This window comes from Vidua chalybeata, chromosome 8 (genome assembly GCF_026979565.1).
Source record: "Vidua chalybeata isolate OUT-0048 chromosome 8, bVidCha1 merged haplotype, whole genome shotgun sequence".
In the NCBI taxonomy this organism is placed as follows: Eukaryota; Metazoa; Chordata; class Aves; order Passeriformes; family Viduidae; genus Vidua; species Vidua chalybeata.
Genome location: NC_071537.1, coordinates 28,861,556 through 28,887,205, shown reverse-complemented (window position 1 = coordinate 28,887,205; position 25,650 = coordinate 28,861,556). Strand labels below are relative to the sequence as shown.

At 41.9% G+C, this 25,650-nt stretch overlaps 1 protein-coding gene across 1 annotated transcript in view; it reads left to right on the top strand.

Moving 5' to 3' along the window:
* The first annotated feature begins 3,432 nt into the window (after positions 1-3,432).
* The window catches only part of FAM13C (family with sequence similarity 13 member C), a 115,021-nt gene continuing 92,803 nt past the window's right edge, over positions 3,433-25,650 (top strand). Inside the window, exons 1-5 of the mRNA XM_053948764.1 lie at positions 3,433-3,462; positions 4,962-5,136; positions 5,341-5,550; positions 7,260-7,443; positions 12,469-12,604. Coding sequence (XP_053804739.1) covers positions 3,433-3,462; positions 4,962-5,136; positions 5,341-5,550; positions 7,260-7,443; positions 12,469-12,604 — 735 coding nt within the window. The remainder of the gene's footprint in view (positions 3,463-4,961; positions 5,137-5,340; positions 5,551-7,259; positions 7,444-12,468; positions 12,605-25,650) is intronic.

Here is a 25,650-nt window from a genome sequence, read left to right as displayed (position 1 = left end):
TTACCAGCTAAAATGTAGGAAAACTTATATTGATACTGTAGTAATCAAGAGAGAGAAATGCCTCATTTCTTGCCAATGATTACCTAATATGAGATTATGTGATGCATTTTTCCATGTCTACTTCTGTCTTGGTTGTAGCTCTTATTTCTATTTTTTTTCCTTGTGCTTGAGAAGCCCTATAGTTTATCTATCAGGTCCATATACTATAAAACACGTAAATTTTCAGAATTCACAAAGTTTACTGTTTAGAGTAGCTCATGATGAATTGGGATAAAATATACAAATGCTGTGTGTGAGGTGAAAACCTGCTTTGAAAGCCAGTAATACAGGTTTGTCTGATGGAATCTAGCCATGTGTATCAGCCCTGACTGTCCTTCGTGATAATTCAGGGATGCTTTTATGGGCTTAGCTCCCAAGGGTTCTCAAGGCTGAGGTGGTGCAACTGATGTATCATAGGATGACAGTGCCCTCTCAAATCCTGCAACTGGCATCAGCAGAACTGCTTGCCCACATCCCAGGGCGGCCTCCCTGCAGGGCATGCACTCCCTGCTCGGCTCCTGCCACCAGCAAGGGCTCTCTTTCCTCCTTGGCTGGATGCTTGGAGACTCCTGAAGCTGAGACACAGATGGCCAAGTTAGCAGAGCAGGCTGCTTGCAGCTTTGAAGGAAAACTTCAATGAACCATGAAGCCTCAGTTAATTATTTTTCTTGCTGCTGTTGTTTTTTAATGCTGCCGACAGTGGATTTACCTCTGCCCTCTCTCACAGGGATCCTGCTGTTCCTAATGCTGCTGTAAAAACATGGTTTTCTAAGGGGCAAAACTAAACTTTTCTGTTTTCCTTTCGTGTTTATCCTTTCTCTATCTTTTTTGAAACATCAGCAGCCCTCACAAGTAGCCCATTCAGCAGCTGAAGGAGTGGCCCCAGAGGAGAGAGTACAAAGGCAGCCCCTGGTGCTCGCCCAGCCCCTCACACAGCCAGGCTGGGGCACTGCCTTTCCTCACAAGCCTTCCCCTGGGCAGCAGGGTGCTGGGAGACCAAAAGCTTTGGTTTTAATTTAGACGTGGCCCTTGAAGTCAGGGTGGCTCCTCACAGCACCACACATCCTTTCCATACCTCTGAAGTCCTGGAGGGGCTGACTTTGATCCAGAGGTTATGAAGGAAGGGTTGGAATTTCAGCTACACAGTATGAGCAGTTATATGTTCAATTTGCGCTGCCCGCAGCCGCCTGCTCTTTGTACAACTGCGACGCGAGGAGAAATCCTCCCTCCGGCCGGTGCTGCTCGGTACGGAGGGAAAGCCCTGCGCAGGGCTGGGCTCCTTGCCGCGCCTGCAGGGGGGCTTGCAGGACCACCTCTCCGGCAAGCCTCGTGTGCCCTCTAGCTGCTGCTGCTTCCAGGGAACGGGGCTGGCCGCATCTTCCGTGAGCCCTGCCGGAGCTCGTAGGCAGGACTTGAAAGCAAATTCTTCAATAATTGAAGTCACAGGAGCAGTCGAGACCAAGAGGTTGATTGCAGTGGCTGCTGCCTTGTTTGCCCTGTCATGAGTCAACAGATAAAACTTGTGTTTGCTGCTCAGGTGGGGAATTTGTTGCTTTGAAAGGTGCTTGCCTACGGTTTACACGTTGAGCTGAAGCAGGGGGGAGTGACATGTCAGCAGGATGACTCCTGTGGCATCTAGTGAGATGGAAAATCAAAACGTGCTATGGGGCAGGGAGCAAAAAGGCAGAGAGTTGAAAATTTTTCGTTTCAGTTTTGTAGGTTTTGCACGGGCCTTTTTGTGATGTGTTTCTCTGCAGAGTGCAGACCACTGCAGGCTCACAGGCATGGCTAAGGTGACTCTGAGTGCGTGGTGCTTTGGTCTGTCCCAAAGGGACCCAGCAAAGGTGGGGGAGCTGCTGGAGCTCCAGCTGCCCTGCAAACACAGCGATAAAGGCTGTGAGGGCAGGGAGGCTGGGCAAGTACTGCTCATGGTGGCTGCAGGAGTTGAATGCAGCAGGGACAGAATGTCACACCGAAATGCCCCCTGTGCCCTCCCAGCCACGAGCACAGAACACCACGCTGCTGTGAGAGGGCACTCATGCTTTTTTCTCTCTTTTATCACTCATATTCAGCACCATCAGCCCCAGGACCTCCTGTGGGCCCGGCAGCCTGAGCAGCCACAGCTGTGGTGGTGGGCACAGGTGGAGCCTGTCTGCAGAGATGAGGGCAGGCTCAACAGGCAGGCTGTGGTGATGGGCACAGCATTTTTAACAGGCTAAAGGGCCACAGCTGTGGTGATGGGCACAGCATTTTTAACAGGCTAAAGGGCCACAGCTGTGGTGATGGGCACAGCATTTTTAACAGGCTAAAGGGCCACAGCTGTGGTGATGGGCACAGCATTTTTAACAGGCTAAAGGGCCACAGCTGTGTAGGTGTAGGTGGAGTTTGTCTGCAGAGACAGGCCAGGCTGAGGCTGGTAAGGAGGATGTGGATTTTTCTGGGGCCAGCTCCATAGGTAGAGGGAGAAAGCCCTAAACCACAGCATTTTCCAGACCTTATCGTGGGATCTTTTTTAGAGGTAAGTGGGCTAAAAATCTGCACTAGTTTTTAAGTGATATTCCTTCTGCTAAGGAGGAGGAAATGATCGCTGTTATCTGCGCTGCTCCAGTGTGTTGTTGGAGTAAATCTTGTTTTTCTAGTGCTCCACTAAGGGGGTCTGGCTCAGCACCTCTACCTTTTTTTTTGACTTCTGTGTTTTGCTTCTGTTTCATGTGTATCTACTAAGTTTGTGTTAAAAACCTCCCCCAATTAGATTTTACTGTAACATTACTTTATGACTTATTTCCTAGGACAGGCTTTGTATCTGAAACAATTATGAAGGGTGTTTGACTTAATTGCATCTTCATATTTTAAAAACTGAATGAGTCCTTGCCCATATGTTGGCCAAAATGATTGTGTATGTGTTATATAAGCAAGTAGCTATAATGTGTATGCAGAGGGCCACCTCATAGTATTTTCCTTGCTGCTGTAGCAGGCAGGAGGGACAGCAGGCATATCTGCAAACCTGCACTGCAAAAACCCACTCAAGAGCAAACATCAGGCCCAGGATCAGTGTGGCTTGGGAAACTGTGGCATTGTGTGTGGTAGGTGCCATGGTAACTTCTCCTGGTGGTAACTCAGCCCTCAGCTTGTGCAAGGTGCCTCCACAGGGAAGTGCTGGCTGCAAGAAATCCTCTTTTACTAGGAGTTAATTTCTACCTTCCACCAGCTCTGGAGGGAAACCACTGATTAAGGCGATGCCTAGCAATTATACTATGATAAGTTAATTGCAGAGGAACAGCCCAATGGCTGCAGTTAGCTCTGGCCAGGCTGCACGGCTTTGTGGAGGGGAAGAAAGGTGATGGTGTCTTGGAGCAGCACAGCTGAAACACTGGCACTCTGCTGCAGCCTAACATGGGAGCGGGCGCCTCCCTTTCCATTTGCGTAAGTGAGCTGAAATCTGCCTTCCTCACTCCTTTCTCACACCCTCCGTCCTTTCTGAGAAGGCTGACGGTCTGCTGCATCCGAAGGGAAAAGGGAGGGATTTACAGTAATGGTGCACAGATATTTTAGAGGCTTTTTGTAACACCTTGTAGCTTATATACAAAAATGTTGTAAAATATGTTTGGTACATGCTGATATTTGTTATTTTTAGATAACTATTCATATTGTAACACTAGCATCACAGTCTAAGCTTTCCTATGTACTGAAAGAGCAAAATGACCTGGGGTGTTTCGAGTGCTGTGTGTGCTTTTGCCATGGCAGCAGGGCTGGCCTGGAGCTCCAGCTCATGGCTTTGCTGCAGGCATGTGTGAAAAACGGCTTCACTACAGCAGTTCAGCTTCAAACCCATAGGAAAATCTTTCCCTTTTCCTTCTGAAAACATAATAATAAAAACATTTAAGAGGAGGCTGGTTTGAGATAATGCTACAAAAAAAATTAAAAATCCCCTTTAGATACTGTTTAAATAGAATTAGTGCAGAAATGGTAAATCCAGCTGTTCCTGGTTTGGACTTCTGCTCTCATTGCCTGGTAGGAACATGAGGACAAAATACAGAAATTACTGTGGGTAATGGCACCTGCCTGTAAGGTGAGCAAGGGGCTTAGGCGGGTGGGAAAGAGGGCAGGGCAGCCAGGACTCCTTTCAGAGTGCTGGGCAGAATTTCCCCTTTTTAAAAATATTCCTGAGGGATGTTATTATTAAATATATAATTATTATATTTATTTTTAAAACGTATCTAAGCATCTATTTAGAAATATATTTTTAAACACCCCCCCAGGAGGCTCTGAGGGGCTGCAGAGCTGCTGTGCCCACCTGGGACAGCCCTGTCCTCACAGGACCCCCTACCAGAGCCCACAAACTTCCCAGCCCATGCTCTGGTAGCATGGAAAAGCAGCTTCCTGCATCAGGCAGGATGAAAAGTGCAAGTTGTTTGCAATTTCTTATGCTTTTGCATCAGTTGTTGGGGTAGGAAATTTGGAATAACTGGGCGAGCAGGAAGGAACCTCTTCCAAGCCTTGTGCCATGGCTGCCACCGAAATTCCACTTCTGGTTCCTTCATAATCTTGCTTTTTTTTTTTATCCTCAGGCAGAAATTCACAAATTTCATGGAGCTGGAAGGATGTGCACCAGCACAGGGTCAGCTTTTTCCTGACTTTTGGGGCTCTTTTGAGGGGTAGTGACCCCTCTCAGTCCTGAACAGCCCATCTGCCTCAACATGAGGCCCCTTTTCCCTGACTGTAGGGGTGAGGGGGCTTTACTGGAGTTTACCCCATCTCAGCTCTACAGAAGAATATTAGCATTTTAAGAATATCTAGTAGAAATAAAATCTGTACTAAGGTGCTACAAAAAAGACAATACTTTTACCAAAGTTGTAGATCTTTGGTGGTTAAAATAATAAAAGCCAGTCACTGTTTACCACTTGCCTGTTTTTATTCCCCAGCAATCACTCTCTTCTATACAAGTTAGGAACACAACAAATAAAGTTTCACCAGATCTACAGTTCAGCAGAGAAAGAAGTACATTTGGTGTTCCTCTGGAAACCCTGGTAGAGGATGCAAAGCAGTGTGGGGTTCCTTCTCTTGTGACAGAGATGGTGGAGTACCTGGAGATATTTGGTAAGTTCATATTTTTTCTGCTCGCCTTCTGGAAACTGATATTCTTTGTTTAAGCTTTGCTTTTCAGCTATAAATGCTGAAAAGTCCTCATTAAAAATTATTGTGCTTTCTTAAAGGAGCTCTTGCTTTTTGAACTCCAGTTCTCATCACAAAGATGTGGTAAAGTAAGCAACCACTGCTTACTGTTCTGTATTTCTTACACAGGTCTGGAGCGTGTCGGTATATTTCGGATTGGTGGCTCAGCAAATAAAATCAAGGAATTGAGGCAGAAGTACAATCAAGGGGAAAAAGTAGACCTTATTAATGATGGAGACGTTGATTCTGTGGCCAGTCTCCTGAAGCTCTTTCTGAAAGAACTACCAGTGGCTGTTTTTCCAGACAGTATCTGTTCTGGCTTGCTCAAAACTTTCCAAGGTACAGAATGGGCACCTTCCAAGCTTCTGTCCTTTCCCTGACAGTGACAGATAATGTGTTCATCACACTTTCTATAAACAAGGTTTTGTGTTTCCTTAACCTGAAGCTGATGTTTAGTTGCTTTGGAGGGACTAGGCATCTATGAACTTGTCTACAGTCTTTTTAAAATTCATTAAGTCTTTTGGATTCCCTTCTGTTCTGTGGCAATGAATCCTGCAATCCAATCCTGTATTCTTTGAGAAAGCTCCTCTTCTGCAATGCTTTCTTTTTTAAATTGTATACCATACTAGTTACTGAGATAATAATTTTAGTTTTAATGTCATCACCACCATAATACTGCTTGCGTCTTTATATAGCCACTGCCTCACTTCTCTCTTTTCTGAGCTGAAGACTCTTTTTTATTTAACCTCCCTCATTAAAGGGGGTTTTTCTGCACATCACTCTTCTTATTTAGAACTATATTTTTAGTTAGCATTTATTTTACCAGTTAAATAATCTTATAATCTTGGACAGCAGTGTGTGGAGCAGCATGCAAAGCCCAGACACCCCAGCAGCCCACTGCCTGTTCTCCATTCATGCCTGCAGCGCTGAGCTCTGTTCTCAGTCTGCCTGGTGATTCTGACTGGTAGCTAATTCAGGTGTTTGCATACAAATAAGTGGGCTTTGAGGGTTACTCTGCAGGCTGCTTTTGTTGGAAGTGCCCGTGTAGGAGTTTGCAAAGAAAGAGAAAGGAAGCAGTTTCATGAACTGTGAAAGTCTATGCAGAACAACCTATGGGACTTTTTGCAAGCACCTTGTTTTTTCTATCCTGGACAGTCTTGCTGTTATTTTTTCCTCTTCGTCCCCTTTTCCATTTCAGTCATTAGTCAGTTGAGCACCATGGGCCTTGGCCTGCGCAGAATGTGTTTTTTAGGGCTAAAATTACCCTCAAGGGCATGATTTGCTTATAAGCAATGTCAAAGCCACGCAGATGTGTCCTGGTGATCTATAGCAAATTTGAGCATCAGCTGCCAATTATTGAGCAGTCCTGTCATCTCAGTTCTAGTAACCAGGAGACTTTATCACACTGATACAGAACTGCTGATCAAATGGAGCTGTTTGTGAACCCATTTTCTGCCTTGTTACCCTTCTTTGAAGAATGAGAACCAAGAAAATGTTAAGTATCCCCAATTTAGAATTTTAAGCATCTCTTGTGTAACTGCAGTTGCATATTTATAGAGCAAAGATGTTTTGAGTCTGAGAGCTACCAATTAGTCAGGAAATGAAGATGATGTGGGGCTGAAAGGGTACAATTTCTCATTCCTCTTAATGAGACTCATACAGCAGCATGTGTAAAATCTCTTGGGAGAGTCAAGGCTGACAACCTTGTACCATCTTTCAAGGCAGCTCTGAGGATTCAGGTACATGACTCCTGCCTGCAATTTCATTGGGAAAGCAGTGAGTGCTGGATGATTCTGCCTTAAGAGGAACAATATCAGAAACAGTGAGTGTAAAACTCAATATGTGAAAATCCATGGTTCTTAAATATTCATAAGTGAAAAACCTATGCCAAAATTTAGTGTACAAAATCCTTGTTTGGGACGTATTTATTCTTCACTTTGTTCTAATATATTTTAAAACCTTCCTTCTTACTTAGTTTAATGTCTGTGATGAAATTGTGTTGATATGAGGAATATCTATAAGTTTGGGTTTGGTTATTTTTTCCCCAGAGCACAAAATCAACACAACTGAATGCATAGAGAACCTGAGACGGTTGCTCAGCTGCCTGCCCAAAGCCCATCAAAACCTTCTTCAGTTCCTGTCTGCTTTCCTGTTTAAGGTAGCAACCTACAGTGCAGTGAATTTCATGACTCTGGAAAACCTGGCCATCGTGTTTGGACCTGCTCTGTTCAAGTGAGTCCTCTCTATTCAGCTGCCTCAAACAGCACAACAAGGTCACACCTCACGGGGAGGCTTTCTGTCGTAACTCTGTGTCCAATAGAGAGTGGAGGATTTTGTAAGTTCAGTGTTTATATGGTGTATCATGGGCAGATGTGGCAGGTTCTGAGCTGGCTGATCGCTTTCATTCTGTTGGGCACTGACTAGACAGGGCAAGCCTCAAGTAAGAAACCGTAAGAAGAGACATGAGGGATAGAGGGCTGTTTAATGACAACCACTTCTCTTTTCTGAGCCAAGACAAGTGCTGGCTCTGGGGGCTGCTTAGTTGTTGGATTTGATTCTGAAAAGCTCACCCTCACTTTGACCTCGTAACAGCATTTGATATCAGAGAAATGAATCCTTGTTATCAAGAAAGAAGCAACTCCTCCTGCCCTTGCTGCTAAAATTCAAGTTGACATCCAAGCTGAGCCAGCCAAGCTTGCAAGCAGTGAGTGCTTGGCTGGAGCTGGAGAAATCTTGTGTGGGGTGATGGTGGGTGGGCACAAAACTGGAAGCTAAAAAGGAGGGGAGGGACGACATGCCATGCAAGTCAAGGTGATAAGAAGGAACAGCCTAGTGTGATCAGATAATGGAGGATTTTCCTTTTCATTGTTGACATTAGAGGATGTTAAAACATTTATACCTGTTACAACTTGTTACAAATCTTTGTTTTAGAGGATCACAGCCATGCCAGGTTAATATGAACTATAAGCCAATGACACGTTACAAAATATATGTATTAGCAGTTAATATCTTCTATGCAGTAAAAAAGCCTTGTTATCCAGTTGGGCGTTTTATGGCAAGCCAAGTTAATTTTTAAAGCATATATTCAGCAAAAGTGGTGCCCGGCATCAATGACAGGCTTTGTTTTGTGGAACTGGACTTTTAAACCTTGCTGCTGTTTCATAGGTCTCTATATGTGGTCTCTGTTTTCCTGCTCTGTGGGTTTATCACCAGGTCTAGCAGAATCTGACCTTTGGACGTGATACAAGTGTATATGTTTAACAAAAGCACAGAAATGGAAGTGAATCTAACAAGATGTGGTGTGGTTGGAACTATGCCACTCTGTCCTCTAGGGAAAAAAACTCACCATGGAGGATATTCAGCAATGCAACAAAGCAGTTTTGCAACCAGACCCCAAGATCCTTAATATCTGAATACTAAAGTTAGAAAATGAGTGGAGACAGATGAGGTTTATTTATCAGGGTTTGGATTAGTTGTGTGGTGATACTCATGAGCATTGGCTGATGCTAAAAGGCCTTCACCAAGAATCTATCCCTTGGCCCCCACATTAACTTGAAAAGCACTTCAACTGACTGTCACTTTTCTGCCATCAGTGACATTTGCTCTCACCTGGGGCTTCTGTGCATGTGCATGCATGCAAGAAGACTTTGTTCCTTTATCTCCATTCCCAAATTATCCCAATGTGTGCCCACTGATTCCTGTATCTGCACATAAGTATCCAGCGTGCTCCCTTATTGATTGGTGAGCTGCTTCAGTTTTTAAATATCCCACTCTTCTGGGACATGGCCCAGCTGCTTCTGAACATGTGCCTTTGCCTGGTTTGAAAGTACATTCAGTGCTAAACTGAGCACTTGTGGCAATGACCTGTCTGAGAAGCCTTGAAAGCAATCAGCACAGGGTTTCCCTGCCAGTGACCTGTCAAGACAACAGCTACCATAAATAGAAGTATGTCTGCTCTACACATGTTATCTTCACCTCTTTACAGTCATTCTGAGCTCACCAGCTCTGGGAGACAACCCAGTAAATCTGGAGCTCAGGGTTTTTTTTTGTAAAACATTTGACTGGTGCTGTGCTCGTTGAGTTACCTCCTAGGGTTATGAAAAATCACCTTTTTGGTAGTTGGGCAGAGAGGAGAGCCTTGAAACTGGCACTGTCAGTGAGATTGCTCTATACCACTTCCTGCTGAGTGACCTGAGGCCTTCAATGACTCAGAATAAATCATTGGTACTGTCCTGTACAGCAGAAAAATTCAAGGTAGTCAGCTGTGGCAAATCCTATCTGCTGACACAGGGGAAAAAGTCATAAATATCCTTTATGTCTTTCAGAGCAAGAATTAGAGCAATTATCTGGCACATTATGAAACATTTGGCAGCCAGAGTGTAGGAAATTGGGACGTGTTGGGTAGTACTTGCTATAGTTGTTCAGTGTAAATGTGAAGGTTATGGAAAAAAATCTGCTTCTAGATCTAATCTGCCGAAATGTGTGCTCCATGCAATTGCTGGAATTCAATTGGAGGTAATGGCAGCTCATATATGGCATAAATTCATTGCAAGTGTTAAAATTGTTCTTCATGTATTCTGGCAATCTGCATTTTTGTGAAATTCCTTCTTCCTTCTTTGACACTAAACAACTAAACAAAGTTGTTTATGAGCCTTTTTACTTTAAATTTCTTACCTTTTTATATTCAAGTGTAAATTCTGTCTATGATTATCACCTCTCTCAATATTTTGGCACTTTTACTTGTAGAGACCTGTCATGTTTATAGTTTCACTGAAGTGACTGAGTAGGAATATTTTGTAGTTAGAACATGAAACCCTCTTGGGCCTTGGGACCACAAAAGTAGAATATTAAACTTTGTACATTATAAGCCTAAACTGCACATACTTCATGGTTTGTAGCTATGGTTATTGTAACACAAAAATTATAAGGCTTAGCAGAGGTATTATATTGAAAGTCTAGTTAGAGGATTGTGGAAAACTGGTTTTGTCCTCCTGGTGTCTGTAAATGCTTAGGAGAATGCTTTTAATAGAGATCTGACTGATGTTACTTAAATTTCCATGGATACTTTGTTATGCTTCATCTTGGTAAAGAGGTTTTTAGTTCTGGTCTTGGTTAAGCAATTCTTGCATGAGTGCACAAGGACTCCAGCCAGCCAGCTGTTTGCTTCCACTCACTTTGACTCATTGTTTCTGTAAATTTGCAGCAAGCCTGTGGCGGCAGGGAACCTTGGCAGATCTCCTGGGCAAAGCCAAGGCAAGGGACTTGTGTGGACTTTTTGGCCTGCACTTTATGTCAAAGCAGCTTTGAAAGTTTTAACTCACTCAAGAAAACCAGTAGATAATTCCCGATGGTCAAGGTTTACTTGTTTCTTATTTGCAGTGAGTGCTCTCCTGTGATTTGTACTACAACTGATTATGGGGCTTTTATAGGGAAGTGCAGAATACACCTCAGTAGCTCTGCTCTTCCTAGGCTCACATGCCTGGATTTTGCAGTGTGGGCACCTGGCTCCCCCTTTACTGTCACCCCAATAAAGCAGTTTCTGGTAGTGGCAGAAGTATCTGAATAGGCAGGAAGTGATTATTTCACAAAATTAATTGGAAGTCATTGCGGAAGGTGGCTGAAGAGAAAACTAAAAGTGCATTCTCTGTACTTGGAATGCACACCTGTTGCCACCCATGAATATCTGCTGATGAGACATTGATATTTGGAGTCAGCTGTCTCATCCCAGTCTATAGTTTAGATCTGTTTCAGGATGAAATGAGAACTGGGCACTCAAAGGCTGCTAATAAGGGAAAGGAGGACTCAATGAGTGGTCTGAGAGTCATTTATCTTCCTGAATAGCTTGTGCAGTGCTCCTTCTGGTAAGGAGTTAACAGCTGGTAGAGGTGGATTCAGGAACAGATGTCTAAGCTAATGAAAGAAGACAAAGGACTAAAAATATTGCTTGTCTGGCCTGTGAGCTGAGGGTGTTGATGTTTGGGTAAGTAATGAATAATCTCTTAGGATTGTTGTATGCAGCAAAGGCTATTGCTCAGTCAACCAGGTTTTACAAGCAGCCTTGTTTATTGTGGAGAAACTGAGTCCTTCCCAGAAAAATGGGAATGCAAGAAAGAGAAATGTTAACTAATCCTAAAGAAGGAACTGATGACACAGGGGTTCATCCTGTAAATCTCTCTATGTTGTACCTGGCTATAACTCTGCTTAAACCTTCTGCTGTCAAAAGGAGCCCAAACTTAAGTCCTTACAGAAACAACAGTACTTTTACAAAAGAGGAATACGAATGAAAGCAATTGGACTGGGCCCAATGTGTATATTTGTACTTTAAAATTGCAAATGAATAATGAATGTACTCATCTGGCAAACAGAAGACTGGTGTATTCATGCTCCACTTTAGTCTCCAGAGTTTATGAATTTCTTGTTTAAATATTAATATTGTGCTGGGTGTAACTGAGTTGGTGCAGCATGGCTGGAGAAGCTCCATTAAGGGCACAGTATTTAGGAAAATGTTCTCCAAGCTTCCAAATAGTTGGCAGGGGGGGAATACACAAGTCCTTCAGGGTTTGAGATTAAAATCCTATATAAAGAACTCTTTTAATTAAATTATTCTGGCTTGACAGGGATAGTAAAAATTCAACTATTATTAATAAAAAAATTCCAAAACCACGGGGAGAGCAAGCAAGAAAAAAAAATCCAACCCAAACTCAACATGGTTAATGGGAACATATGGAATTTCCACTTCCTAATATGTCTGATGTCTGTGGATTTATAAATTAATACACTGAAGCAGTTTGTTACCTGTGGTAACCTGTGTACCTATTTCCAGACAGTTCTGGTAATAAGACCTTAGTGATTAAAGTTCACCTTCATAAATGAAGGTAGAACAAACTCACTTTTTCCATCCCATCCCAATGCCAGTGAGCAATGGCAGGTTGATAGGGTGCTGCTTTTTTTTTTTTTTGCCTGTCCTTTTCACCCTTGATTTTGCAAACCTCCTGTGTGAGCTCCTGTCAGGTTCTAACTCCTTTGCTGTGCTGCCACAAAGATTCACCACTGTGAACCACTGCAGCAAAGCAGTTGCTTTGTGAACCACTGCAGCAAAGCTGGGGCTCTGTCCCTGTGAAGGTGCTGCTGTTGTGAACCCCCCAAGCTCCAGTGGTCACTGTGGCAGCAATTGCTGCTTTGCTGAATTACCTTGGCTACTGGGACCAGTCCCTGATCTGAGAGCTCCCAAGATTCATCTGTCTCCTCTTCCTGTAGGATCCCTGTCAGTCCCTTGGCTTGTGAAGAACAAAGGCTTTACAATGGCCTCCTGCTGTATTTGCTCCAACATCAGGAGATGCTTTTTGTTGATCTGGACCCTTGTTTCTCGCAGAGACAAGCAGATGGCCTTCAGGTAAGAAAGTTACAGCAAGAAATCAAAAGTGCTTCATTAGGTTGAAACCCAGAACTGGAAATACATTTGCTTACACATAGCATAATTAATGACTGTAGCTTGTAGCCAGCAATGTAAATATTCATGATATACGTAAGCTGGAGAGGAAATGTGAGTGTTAAAATTATAATTTGGAAAAAAAAAATGCAAGAGCAAAAGCAAAAGGTCCAGAAGAAAATCCCAAGCTGTTCTACTTTAAATATATTAATTTTGAGCTTTGTTAGATCAAAGCCACGGGATTTTTCCTCGAGTGAAGTACATTTCATTTTGTGTTTGTCTATACATTGGTGATGCAGAAAAGCAAAATCAAAAGATTTAAAACCCCTCTCTTATTTTTTAGAACTCACTGTGTGTGTTCCAGCCTCTCCTTGGGCATTTTCTTTCCTAAAAGATTGTTAGCACTTTGATTCCTTTTTTGCCTCTTTGTTGAAAACCTTGTGGTGGAAGAAACATGATAGACAAATCCTGGTTTAGAGAGAGGGTCAATATAAATCTAGTTTTCACTTTGTGATGTGGTGTATCATTGCTGCTTAACTTGAAATTGATTTTTTTGGAAAAAGACATGAAGGAAATGTAGCAAACCCTGCAGTTTAATACTTCACAGTGCAGTTTTGTGATCCTTGAGGTTCGGGGTGAGGCTGGCAGCAGAGTGCCAGGTCAAGTGATAGACTGTGGAAGAGATTAGAACTGCATGTAAATGTGGGTGATGGTATTTGTGTTTATGACTCCTTAATTTTCTGGCTTCTTTCTCCAGCTATCCCTGTTAAGGAAAGATAGCAGACTTTTAATACAAAGTCAAAGTCGGTATTTAGAACGTGTTACATATCCCAAAGAGAATATTGGAGCTGTAATGCTCCTTGGAAGCTTTCTTGGAAAACAAAACCTATACAGGCACAGGTATAAAGAACAGACTATACTGATAAAAGGATGTTTCTAAAATATTGCTTTAACCCCACAAGACATGGCCCCACATGTAACACTAGGATTGTTTCACATTAAGACAGTGTTGAGCCCATGCTCCCAGCTCTCCTTTTTCTCTGAAGAAGTCCCATGTCACTACCACCTCTGGGAGTTCTGAAACTAGTACTCAAATGAGCACACAAAATCAAAATATTAGCTGTTCTAAGACATCTGCTTCTGTTTGCAAAGCTAGAGGAAGCATCAGCATCTAAAAGAAACTGGAAAGGTATTAGAGAAGCCAGGGAAACCAGGCTTTCACTTGCAGTGCTTTTGTTTTAGAACCAGCTTCACTCCCTGTAATTCTGCAAAATGTCACAGTCTGTCTGGAATTGTGGTGCTGTGGGAAAGAATTCTGCTGAAAAAGCTGCTTTCAAGTTCTTTAATAAAGCCTCAGACAAGGCATAGCCATGGGGGCACTCTCCTGCTCTGAGGTAAGCTTATGAAAGAAATCCCATTTGGGGGTGAGAAGGGAATTCAGTATTCTGTGGCTGATCTTGTTTTTGTAATTTTTGGCAGCACATTGGATAGGTACCCTTCATCTTTCATAATATAACAATTGCTCAAGGTCCTCTAAACTAGAAACATCAAAGTTTGGTTTACAAACTAAACATATTTAAAGTCCATGTTTTTCTTCCAGTAAAACAAGCAAAAAGTGAAATGGCAAACCTGGCTCAGATTCCTTGTTACGTTCTGGAAAGAAAGCTTGTTTTTATTGGCTTTTACACAGATACTTGCATTTGGACTACTTAATTCCTCTGATTTTGTTGTTGGGTTGTCTTTTTTTTGGTTTTTTTTTTGTTTGTTTTTTTTGGTTTTTTTTTTTTTTTTCCATTTCAACATTTTCAAGTTAACCTGAGCTCTGTCAAACTAAAGCCATGTCAATCTGGCAGGCCTGCCATAGAGCTGACAAGACTTAACCCTCAGTTGTGTTGTTTGTGGGCTGAAATGGGCAGATTGTTCTGAGCAGAGTTCTTAGTGTGTCAGAGTTCCAAGAGCTATTGCCCTAGGCTGGACAGTGGGCTATTCACAGCCAGCAATTATATATAAAGATAGTGGTTTGCAGTTATATCCCAGCCATAATGTATTTTAACTGGTCCTTTTTTCCTGCATGTTGTGCATATATTTTTCCCTTCTTAAAATAGAGTCAGAATGCTGCAAAATCCTACCAGGCTAGGGTTTTGTGTCTGTATGTGGGTTTTTTTAATGCATTTTTAAATTTTTTTATTTTATCCACCCCCACTCCCCTGCTCCTGAGCATTCACTAGCATTTAAAGCTGTCCTATAACCTTTTGTCCTAGCCCAAAAGCTGAACTGGTACTAAACTGGTTTTCAAGTTTGGATTAAATAATTCTTTAAAAAGAGGTTAGGCACCATGGTGTCTGTTTTGACCAGAGGCCTTTCTAATAACTGTGTTTAACCCAAGGAATATCAACAGCTGTGTTGGAGGTATGCAAGATTATCTTAACTTCTATAGTGTAATTTAACTATGAACCAAACCCTGCTAATAGCAATTTGTAATTTCTGCACCTTACATTCCAGGTAAAAGTTGAATATGGATTTTTTTTTTTTAATTTACTCCAAGAATGTGTTTCTGTATCTCCTCTTTGTACAGAAGTCATAGATAAATCCTTCCTGATTTAGGCACACTACCTTTGTCTTGCAAACAAACAGGAGCATGGCTTTAAGGGTGCCTACAAGCCACTGCTTGTATCCCCATTAAAGCATGGGTTTGGTTAGGAGAAATGCCTACACCCTGAGGAGAGGAGTCTCACTTCTTGTTCTCTTCTCTTGCCCTTTTATGCATACTTCAGTATATATCAGCAAGGCTGCTCTATACAGTCTTAGACCCCTATTATGAAGGGATTGCAGAGATCCAGGGGGGTGGGAAAGTGGAGCTGGACAGTATCCTGGACCTGCAGGTTGACCACAGACAACTCTGAATAAAAATCTGAAACAGTAGTGTGGTTTGGAGCTGGTCAGAAGAGTGCAACTAAATATTCCATGGATACTTTATCAGCTCGATTTATGGCTTTATTGGGAAGGCTTTTGTGGTCTGGAGAGCTTTGTTAATCTTGTGGGTTCAGCTTTTTTCAAAAAGGATATGGATGTTTCAGCATTAACTCTGTTCTGTGAAAAAAATATGTGGTGCCTCGCTTGCATGTGAAGTTGTCATAAAATAGAATTGTGGTCTCTCACATGGCATATCCTCAATGTGAAGGACAGCAATAATTTAACTGATGCTTTATTTTGGTAATCCCATGACAGTTCTTGTTGAATTAGCTGAAACTTTTCAGAACAAACCAACAACCAACCAACCAGACATTATCTCACCATCTGAAGTTTCCAGGTTAGACTAAATTGTCTTGTCAAAATAGTTTTTCCTGGATAGGAGAACATAGTTCCATTTCCTATTTGTAAAAGTGTTAATTACTTTCTTTCAAGTTTTTTCCTTAACAGTGGTATGTTTTAGTTGGTTTTAGGTGTGAGCATAGCAAACCCTGCATGTGCCATGTGAAGTGCCAGGAGATTTGTCAGTGTATCTGTAGGGATTGCTGTTACATTATAGATTGCCATTCCACAGAAAATCTCGTTTCCCTAATCTTTATAAATTTGCTAAAATATGGACTTGTTAAACATTACATTAATTTTCTATTTGAGTACTGTCCAAACCAGAAGACTGGATGAAAAATGCCATTCATAGAGATCAGAGTAGGCAGGCCCTATACCCCCACAAACATTGTGGCCAATAAATTGTAAAGATGTATTTCTTCTCTTCTGGAAAAGCACAGCAGAATATGTAGGCATAAGGATTTGATGAAAACTGCTGTAGGCTGGGGAAGTTTGACTTGAAACAGCTCAAAGGATGTGGCTGGAGTACTTATTACTCCCTCTAGGGGTTCAGTGCCAGAGCCTTGCTGCCTGTGGCTGGAAGGAATAGAGCTTTTCTGTGCTGTGCCTGTGGTCTGCAGCAGCCTGGCCTTTGTACTGGAGATCTGTAACTTGGAAAGGACCAGTGTGCCTGCTCTCCCTTTGTGGAGAGCTGCAGGGTCTGGAGGAAATGTCACTGATTTCATGTTTGCTCCAGCATTGCTGGGGGTTTCTCTTGACTTGCTGGACAACTCCTCTGGGACTCTGCTGCCACACTTCAACCCCCCAGGTGGGTGGTGCTGCTGTTTACTTTTCTCTTCTTCGCTTCCCAGTACACAGAAGTGTGGGGATTTTTTGGTTGGTTGTGGTTTTTTTTTTTTTTTTTTTTGTTTTTTTTTTTTTTTTTTTTTTTTGGTCTGGGTAAGGCTGCAGTAGGAGAGAAGCTTGGCAAGAGAGGGTGTGTGCTGTGTGACAAACGAGGACACTACTGTAACACAGGAGGGCAGCTGCTCAAGCTGAAATGCTGAGGCTTTACTGCAGTCAGTGGTGCAAGAACAGAGCTCAGGCAGTGCCACGAGCTGCTCACACTGATCACTGGCTGTTGTTCCATAAGGATACAAAGTGCGTGAGAAGGGAAGGTCTTTCTAAAACTGGTAACTGACACAGGCCTTTCATGCCTTGGAAAATGGTTTTGGAGGCAGTACGGGCACAGAAACCAACGCAGTGGAGTCTCGCCTTTGTCACTTATTCTGTGAATGCCCATTTTCAGTTCGGCTGAGAATGGAGCACATCAAAAGCTCCCCCCATAGTCAGACTTACGGAACTTGTACAGATTACAGACTAAGGATGTTTATTTGCAGTTTGTGAGGAGGAGCAATACCTGATGTGCTCATGGCAGCAGCAGCCAATTGCTTTGCTCACAAACATCAGCTACACTACAAGGAAGAGGATTATAATTAATCCGCTGGTGTACCCACTAGAATAACACAGATCTCTGGTTTCAGAGGATGTGTGTGGTCTTCCTCTGATGCTTAAAACCTTTACCACAACACCTGACTCAAGTGTAAGATTTTCAGGCATCTCAAGTTAGCAGCAGAGGAAGGAGCCAGCAGCGTTTTCTTCCACGTGGTGTCAGCATTGTTCTCTCTCACTCCAGAGCTGTTCTTTCCTTTGGACATAACCCTTTAATGTGTTCTGAGAACGTGTCTTAAAATTAGGTTTTGCATTTCTATTTTTGTAGTCTATCGGAGCATCAGCCTGTTCCTTCCTCAGATAATTAATTGATATCAGAGAGGCATGAAGGAAGGGTATGGATTCACCTCTAAACCATTATGGAATTCAACCCTTTTTTATTTTATGCTTGTGTCACCTTCCTTATTTGAGCAGGACTGCCAATAAAATTTCTTACCACTTTTTTGTTCCTTTTCTTTAGTGAACACGGGCAACTTGATTTGTTTGCTGATGTTAAAGACTTCTCACAAAAAACCACCAGAAATTAAGTCTTTGATAGAAAAACAAGCTCTTTGGAAATAAAATGTATTTGTATTGAAAGGCTTATGATATATAAGCATCAAATATTTCAGCATTTTGACTTATCTTTGGCTGTAACAGTCGGGGAGATGAAAGAGATTATTTCAAACTCTTAGGGGCTTTTCATTTCATGCAGGTTAGCATCAGATGTGAGCAATGTTTGCAGAAAATCAGGCAAGAAATGTAGAGTAAAATAACCTGAAAAATATTCACTGTCAAAAAAATAGGGAAAATAAGAAAATACAACTTTTTAAATAACGGTCGTTAATTGTGGATCATTTAACTGTAGTTAGTTACGGAGCTGTGCAACATTGAATTTAATAGGCATATTCTGAATGCACAGTTTCCTCTCACACCCGACAGTTCCTAGACTGCTTTGTTCCTCTTTAATTAGTTTATTTCGCCTACTCTGGCAAGTACGCAAACATCCTTAAGCACTTAACACCAATCGAGAGAAGAATGGGGCTAGCACTTATCGCCTTGCATGCAGAAAGGCTCGGCTGAACCTCGAAAGGCCATTAGCATCTTAGAACCTAATGCAGTTTCCCTCTCGCCCAGTTTATTTGGTTTTCTCCTGTGGAGTGGAGTCTGCAGTGTTTAATTTATTTGCTTCAAGTAAAAATGGAAATGCATGTTCATGAGTCAGCATTTTTGCTAGATGGTTTCCAGAACTATCAAATGCTGGGTACCTTTTTATTCTGTTATGAGAAGGAAAGGGATGAAATATGCCTGTAGTAAAAATACAAGTGCAATTGAGCCAAAAAATATGAGAAATTAAAGGAAATGTATGGCGAAGTTGCATGCTACACCTGTTCCCTGGGGTCTGTGGTTAGAAAAGTTACGTCCAAGTTGCTCTGATTTACTGATACATCTTTTTAAAATAAAATTGGGGAAAGAAACTGGGGAGCAATAAGTGAAAAAAAAGCACTCCAAGGGTATTTTTTATTTAAGGAAATATTTCTGCTGTTGGCTTTGCATGTGTGAGTTGGCTTCTGTGGCTGGTAATTCAGATGGATGCTTGAAGCCGAGGTTCTGCCAGCAACTTTAATCCTGACCTTTGAATTTTCACTGACCAGCTGCTTTAATTAGATGTTGCCCTATTCCCAGGGGACTGCAGATGTGCTCACAAGGATTCTGCCTGGTGAAGGAATCATAGTGTGGGCCTTAGGCTGCTCTGCCAAGTGCTGGGGTAGTCAGCTGTGCCTGGAGAGGGTTTTGCGAAGAATGCTGCTCAGGACTGAGTTTTCTGGAAGCCGCTAGGACAAGGAAATACTTGAGGGGGTGCTGGTTTAGTCCGCTGTTGTTTCCAGTGCCCAGCTGGAACTTTGCCTGGGAGCTGCTGGTGTCAGCATGTGAGAGCAGCCACAGGAGCTCTGCTTTGGGGTAGCTCTTACACGTGGGAAGCTGGGCAGAGCAGGGCCACATCTTCTGCAGCTTAGAACTGACCTCTGCTCTTTCCTGCCCGTGGGGGGTTAGCCAAGATGGGCAGTGCTGGGACCTCTGCCTGGCACGGGCAGGAGAGGGGCTGGGGCAGGGAGAGGCTGATCCCTGTCCAAACCCTGCAGGCAGGGCAGTGGGAAAGCTGTGCAAGTAAAGGTCTAAGTAGAGCAGGACATAAAATGTCATAGTGTTTCCTTTACAGGCCCTAAAACCTGTGAGTTTAGGATTTTTGTGTGTTCTTTTACCCTTCACCAAAGACATTAAGATGAATAGGACTACATTGAAGGGAAAAAATTACTTTAAAGAAAAAAAAAATAAAAGAAACCAAAAAGAAACATTTTGGACTATTAGTGGTTTATACAATATCTTTAGTATTTTCATAGAGTTGCAGTGGAGATCAAGTGAAGAAATTGTGATTTAGAACTCTTTACTTTACTCTTTTGGTGTTTTTTAGTTCCCTGATTCCTAATTTTATTTCCAGACTCTCTGGAAAGTCCATGGATAGATTTGGCCTTTGTAACCTTTTCCTTGGTCAATACAAGAGGACCAAGCAGCAATAATAGAGAGTGAGCTGGATTTGGATGCAGGGAACACACTGTTACTCAAAACCATACAGTAGCTATAAAAATATGTTTGTGTTCTGCATATTTTCTCTAGGAAAGTATAGGAAGCAATCTACCACTTAATTGCAAGAAATGATGGATGGACTAAATATTTCCTTGGTTAATCTGCTGCTTTTCTTCTCTTCCAACTCTTGCTTTGATGTCGTTAATGTTTAGTCTAATTCCTGGCTATTTTGCTGCTCATTTTTATTCCATGATGCCTTCCAAGCTTAACCAAAATGCTGGTTGGGGTGGAGGGTGGGAAAAGACAAAGATAAACTGTGTTTAAAATCAGTATTAAATGGGCTGCAGAATGGTAATGAGCCGTACCTTTGCAACCACTAAGCATGGTTTATGATAAAAGCCTAAATAAAACTGCTGTTTACAGACACACAAATTGCTGAATTCTAGATAACAAGTGAGCTGAGCCTTTCTCTCCTCAGTAATTTGTGCATTGTACCAAAATCTCCTTTTGGATCTGTCCAGAGCATGAGTTAAGTATTAGCAGCAGCAAGCACTGTTGACTTCTTTCCCAGTGTTTGTTTCCTGTATTCACATGGTAACAGTCATTGTACCTTCTGACCAGAGAGAGCATAAGTAGATGAAATCTAAAGTCCGATCCATGAAAATGTCATTCCTTATAAAGTCTCTTAGTTTCCAATGTCTACAGCAAATCCAGATACATGTAATTGTCATTCTTTATGAAGTCAGTTTGCTTCATTATAGCAAAACCAGGAGCACATGAAGTCATTTGTATGCTTAAAATTCACAGATATGCTGTTTCTGAGAAGTGTGCTTAGGGATCTGCTAAATCCTAAATCACACCTTAGGAAAAAACTCAAACCAATCAAACCAAAACGCCAACAAAACAACCAACCCACCCCCCCCCCCCCAAAATAACTTTGCAAAGCTTTGCTCTGATTTCTGTTTTTAAACCCTTTGCTGAGAACTTTTACCTGAGACAAACATTTCAAAGTTAGTCTTATGTTTCCTTCCAGTGAAACCTACTTTATTTCTTTAAAATAAAGAAGTTCATTTTGAATGAAAATCAAAGTAAAAAAAATGAAAAGACCATTATGTGCAGCAAAGGAGGACAGCATTTCTTCTGCTCTTATGACACAGCCACTCCAGAAAGAGAAAAGAAACTCTTCAAAGTGAGATATGGCAATTACAGGACAGGTCAGCTTCTAAGAATACTGAGGGGAATGATGGATCTCTTCAACTTTTTCCCACTTAATTGATTCTACAGTATGCAATCTTACCTTCTTTTAAATTTTTGTATAGCTTTGGATTTCTTTTTTTTAGTCAAAATGAACTTGAGTTGAAGGGTTGCTGCTGTCCCTGCATACTCTTCAATTGTGGCTTGTCAATTAGTTGAAAGGGAGAAAAAAAAGGAAAGTAATGGAAAACAGAAGGAAAAATTAATTATTTGACAACAACCTGCGCTTCAATGAAGAAGTGGAGAGTGCTGTCCTCATCTCGCCCTGTTGTAGCTTTTCTACTCTGAACTAAATATTAATTCTGGAAACAAGGTTTTTAGGTATTCCCTTTTCCTTATTCTCTTTTGCCTCGTTTACAAATCCTTTTTCTTGAAAGTCAGGGTATTATATACCTCTTTGAAAATACTGATGTGACAAAGCAGAACAAATTCTTGGCATGGGGGACATCCCTTATTTTTATTTAGAGAGATTTTTATTTCCTGTTCCTTGTTAAATTAAGACCAATGGGAGGAAACTTTCACTAGTCCAACTCACTTCACAGTTTATAAACTATTGCTTCTTGGTCTAACATGGCACTGAAGTAAGAAGTCACCCATGTCTAAATTAGGTTTTATTCTGATGGAGAGGATATATATATTGCTCCTTGTAGAGGGGGATGGCAAAATTCCCTACTTCAGCACATCTCAGACTGGCTCTGCTGGTCTTGCGCTAAAGTGTGGTTTTTCTTTTGGTTTTGGGTTTTTGTTTTGGTTTTCTTCCCCTAAGGATGGAAATCTGTTCTCTTCCAGCTTGAAGCCATTCCCCCTCCTGTCCTATCACTACAAACTCTTGTACAAAGTTCCATCTCTTTTGTGGGCTCCCTTCAGGTACTGGATGGCCATAATTAGGTCATCCCAAAGCCTTCTCTTGACCAAAAATAACAGATTAGTGTTTTCTCCTGTTCTGCACATCCAACAGGGAAATTCCCACCACAGCAGAAGCAAAGCACAGGTTCCATTGGGAACAGAATCACAGAATCATTAAGTTTGGAAAAGGCCTCTGAGATCATAGAGTCCAGCCTTCAGTATTGCTGTGCCAACCTCCCCACTCTAGGTGGTGCTTGGATATTATCATGGGCAGGTTGGAATTTCTTCAGTGAAGTGGAATGCACATTTGAATTACGTAACGGCGACTTTATGACATTTTCACAGGGTGTCTCCATTCTTTCCTCAAATAGAAAACAAGTCAACAAATTCCTACCAAAAATCCTCACCATGCAAGTAGGACTGTGTGAGGGTTTGAGGGCATGGTCAGGTCAGCCCAAGGGACTTGTGTTTTTCCACAGGAGTCCTTGGAGCACCTTGTGAATTCACCGTGCATTGCGTTAATTCACCAAATAATATTGTAGTAGGAGGGGTGGTGCTATTTTTCTTCCAGGAATCTGATGCTCAACAGAAACTGTGCAAAGGTGCCAGTGTCTCCTGTGTTACTCAGGAAAGGGTTAAATCACACTGGACTGGCAATTTTGCTAATGTGCCTGCTAATTAAACTACTAATTAAGGTAATGCAATTACTTTCAGTTCTTCTGGCAGCATTCTCCCCACACTGGATGCATACACGTTCCTCAATGTGTTATGTGTGTACCAGCTGTTTTTAAATGATGAAGTAAACAAGTTCAGAGCAACTGACTGCACTAGGGATGTGGTCTCTCTTTAATGAACGTTTTTTGTAGTATTTGTAAGTAAGGTGGGCAGGAGTCCAAAAGGTGACTGCAGTCTCAGCTGAACCTTTGAATATAAGCTCTAAAGTGCCAGGAGAAAAAATGGGATGAGGTTTCTTTGATACATTCTTAAGGGTCTGTAGTGCTTAAAAATTTTTTCTTAATCTTGCCCTCACTCTTTTGGAGACTTAAAACCTGATCTGAGGCATAATCCAGAAAACCACGTCAAGAGGATTTGTTCAAAAGGATACAGTGTGTTGACATCAGCAAACTCTTATTATGGCTGTCATGTTCTCTATCCTGAAGCCTCATTCTAATCTCCTGGCAGCATTCAAGAGCAGTGCTTCCGTTTTGATTGAATTAATTAGTGGAGTTTAGATGTCTCCCCAAATCTGAAACTGTCAGAATTTTGTAGCAGGGTGTTCTTAAAGGCTATTTTTGCCCTAGTTAATAACAACCAGGACATCTGACTGTATTTTTGTATTGTTTAAATTGAAAATACATGGCCCATTTGGAAGCAGAGAAAATGGTAAACGAGAGCTATATTTATGTACTTATCTTGCCTTTAAAGTTAATCTCCTGTTACTAGTCTTGAGCCTTTCAGGTTGCCATAGAAACTGCCACAGCCTCCAACTGTGCTTCTCCCAAGACTTAATTGCATTCTGAGTTTCATGTGCTCTCTATTAACTGCAGCACTGGCAGACACAGGCACGTTGCAGAATGAGTTGAATTAATGGTTCACTATGTTGTATGCATTTTTTAATACTATGTTTCCATACTACTTTTCAAGTTTTTCTTCACCAGCTGGTTAAATTCTTCTGTAACAGATAGTGATACCACAGGGATGGATTCTCTCTGCTGCCACTATATTTGATGTTTTCAAGTCTTTGATGCCATCAAAGTAGCTGCAAGAGTCATTAGTTTTAAGGACTTGGGTTTTTTTTCCCCTTGGAGAAATCAGATTACTCCTGAATCACCTTATCTGCTGAGGTTTTTGTGAGTCTTCACCTCCAAAGGCAGCACTGAAGTGCATACCTGCTGTCTCAGTAGCTCTGGCAAGCTTTTGCTGACTCAGTGCTGTTTTACCACATGATTTTTACTTGATCAGTGTGGGTCAAAGGCAGTTGTTCAGCCAGGCCTGTTTTTAAGTGGGGGAGATAAATTCATTAAGGAAGGAAAGGAGTATGTCTGTATGCAAGGTTTGATAAGGCTTTTCTGGGAATTATTTATTATGTCCTTGATGAAATTTCTTATCAGAACTGGACTGATAATGTGTCTCATTCAACCAGCAGAACAAAATCTCAGAGATTTGGTTTCCCACTTGGCTCTCAGCACAATGATGCTGTCAGTGCAAATATAGGGCTCTCACAGATGCAATTCTGCTTCCAGTGAGGGTGAACTCATGGAACCAGTGGTTAATACCACTTTGTGCTCATTTAAGTCTTCCTAACTAAAAAAGCTATTCCCACTGTTCTTTGTCTTGTGCAAAAAGAGGAGAGAAAATGCATCCCTCTGTTAAGCCCTCTGCCTCAGCTCTGCTTTGCTTAGTGTGGGTAAGAGATGGGGAATAGGAGAGACACCCCTGTGCACTGTTGCTCTTGGACCCAGGATATTCCTGCACTTGTATTAATGCAGGCTCAGAGATATGCTTTTATCATCAACAGAAAACACCCCAAAAATGGGGAAAGAACAAAGGCAATGATGCTGAGAAACAGGGTGAGGTGGGGATTTCACCAACGTGTCACTTGATGTGTGTCAATTATGCTCTCAGACACTGGCCTGAAGGCAGCTCGAATATATCTATTGTAACTTTTTAATGTTTTAAATATCCTTTAAAATCTGACACCTTTGCTTATGTTTTTCATGTGGTTCCTGTTGTTTGCTCTTTTTGTAATTCTCCATATATGCTACTTTTCTTTAATTATGTATTGGTGGTCCCCTATAAAAATCTTTGTAATTAGGTCAAGTAAGCAAGGTAGCTTGTCTGGCCTCAGCCTTACTACCAATATTTCTTTGCGAATTTGTCTGCTAGTTTTAGCTTTTTCAACCAGAAAGAGGAATTGGGAAATGATGAAATTATGACAATATTGTCAGGATAAATCTGAAAGAGTGAAGACAATATTCCAGCACTTTCCCCCCACCCCCGCATTCTCTTTGTTTTTTTCCACAGATTCCTTTTTCATTAGCTACCTACTTTACACTTACTGCCACAACACAGTGCACATTCTGTCTCAGAACTCAAATCTCTTCCAACCCATCTCAGCTTTCCTTTTTATCTGCTCTGTGAGCCTGCACATTGAAGAGAGCTGGGTTTCTCTGCCAGCTCTGCTCAAGTTACATTTCCTTGATTGCACTACAGAATGCCAACCTATATTCTCAAAATCTGTGTGTCCTGGAGATCTTCCTCAAACATTCTAAAAACACTTGCTTTGGGATGGGATTCATTTGAATTTGAATATAAAATAAGAATTGTTTGTTGGCTTCTTGTCATTCTTGAGGAGCCAAAGAGCTGCCCTGTCTCCAAGCTGTCTGTCTCCACGAGTTCTTTCCCGACAGTGACAGCACTTTCTTTGGAGAAAGCTCTGCTTGCACTGTCTCTACAGGCATTCAGAACAAAGACCTTCCCCATCAGCTGGACAGCCCAGTGTGTGAGCATGTGGAAGTCTTGACACCAATTACATGCAGCTC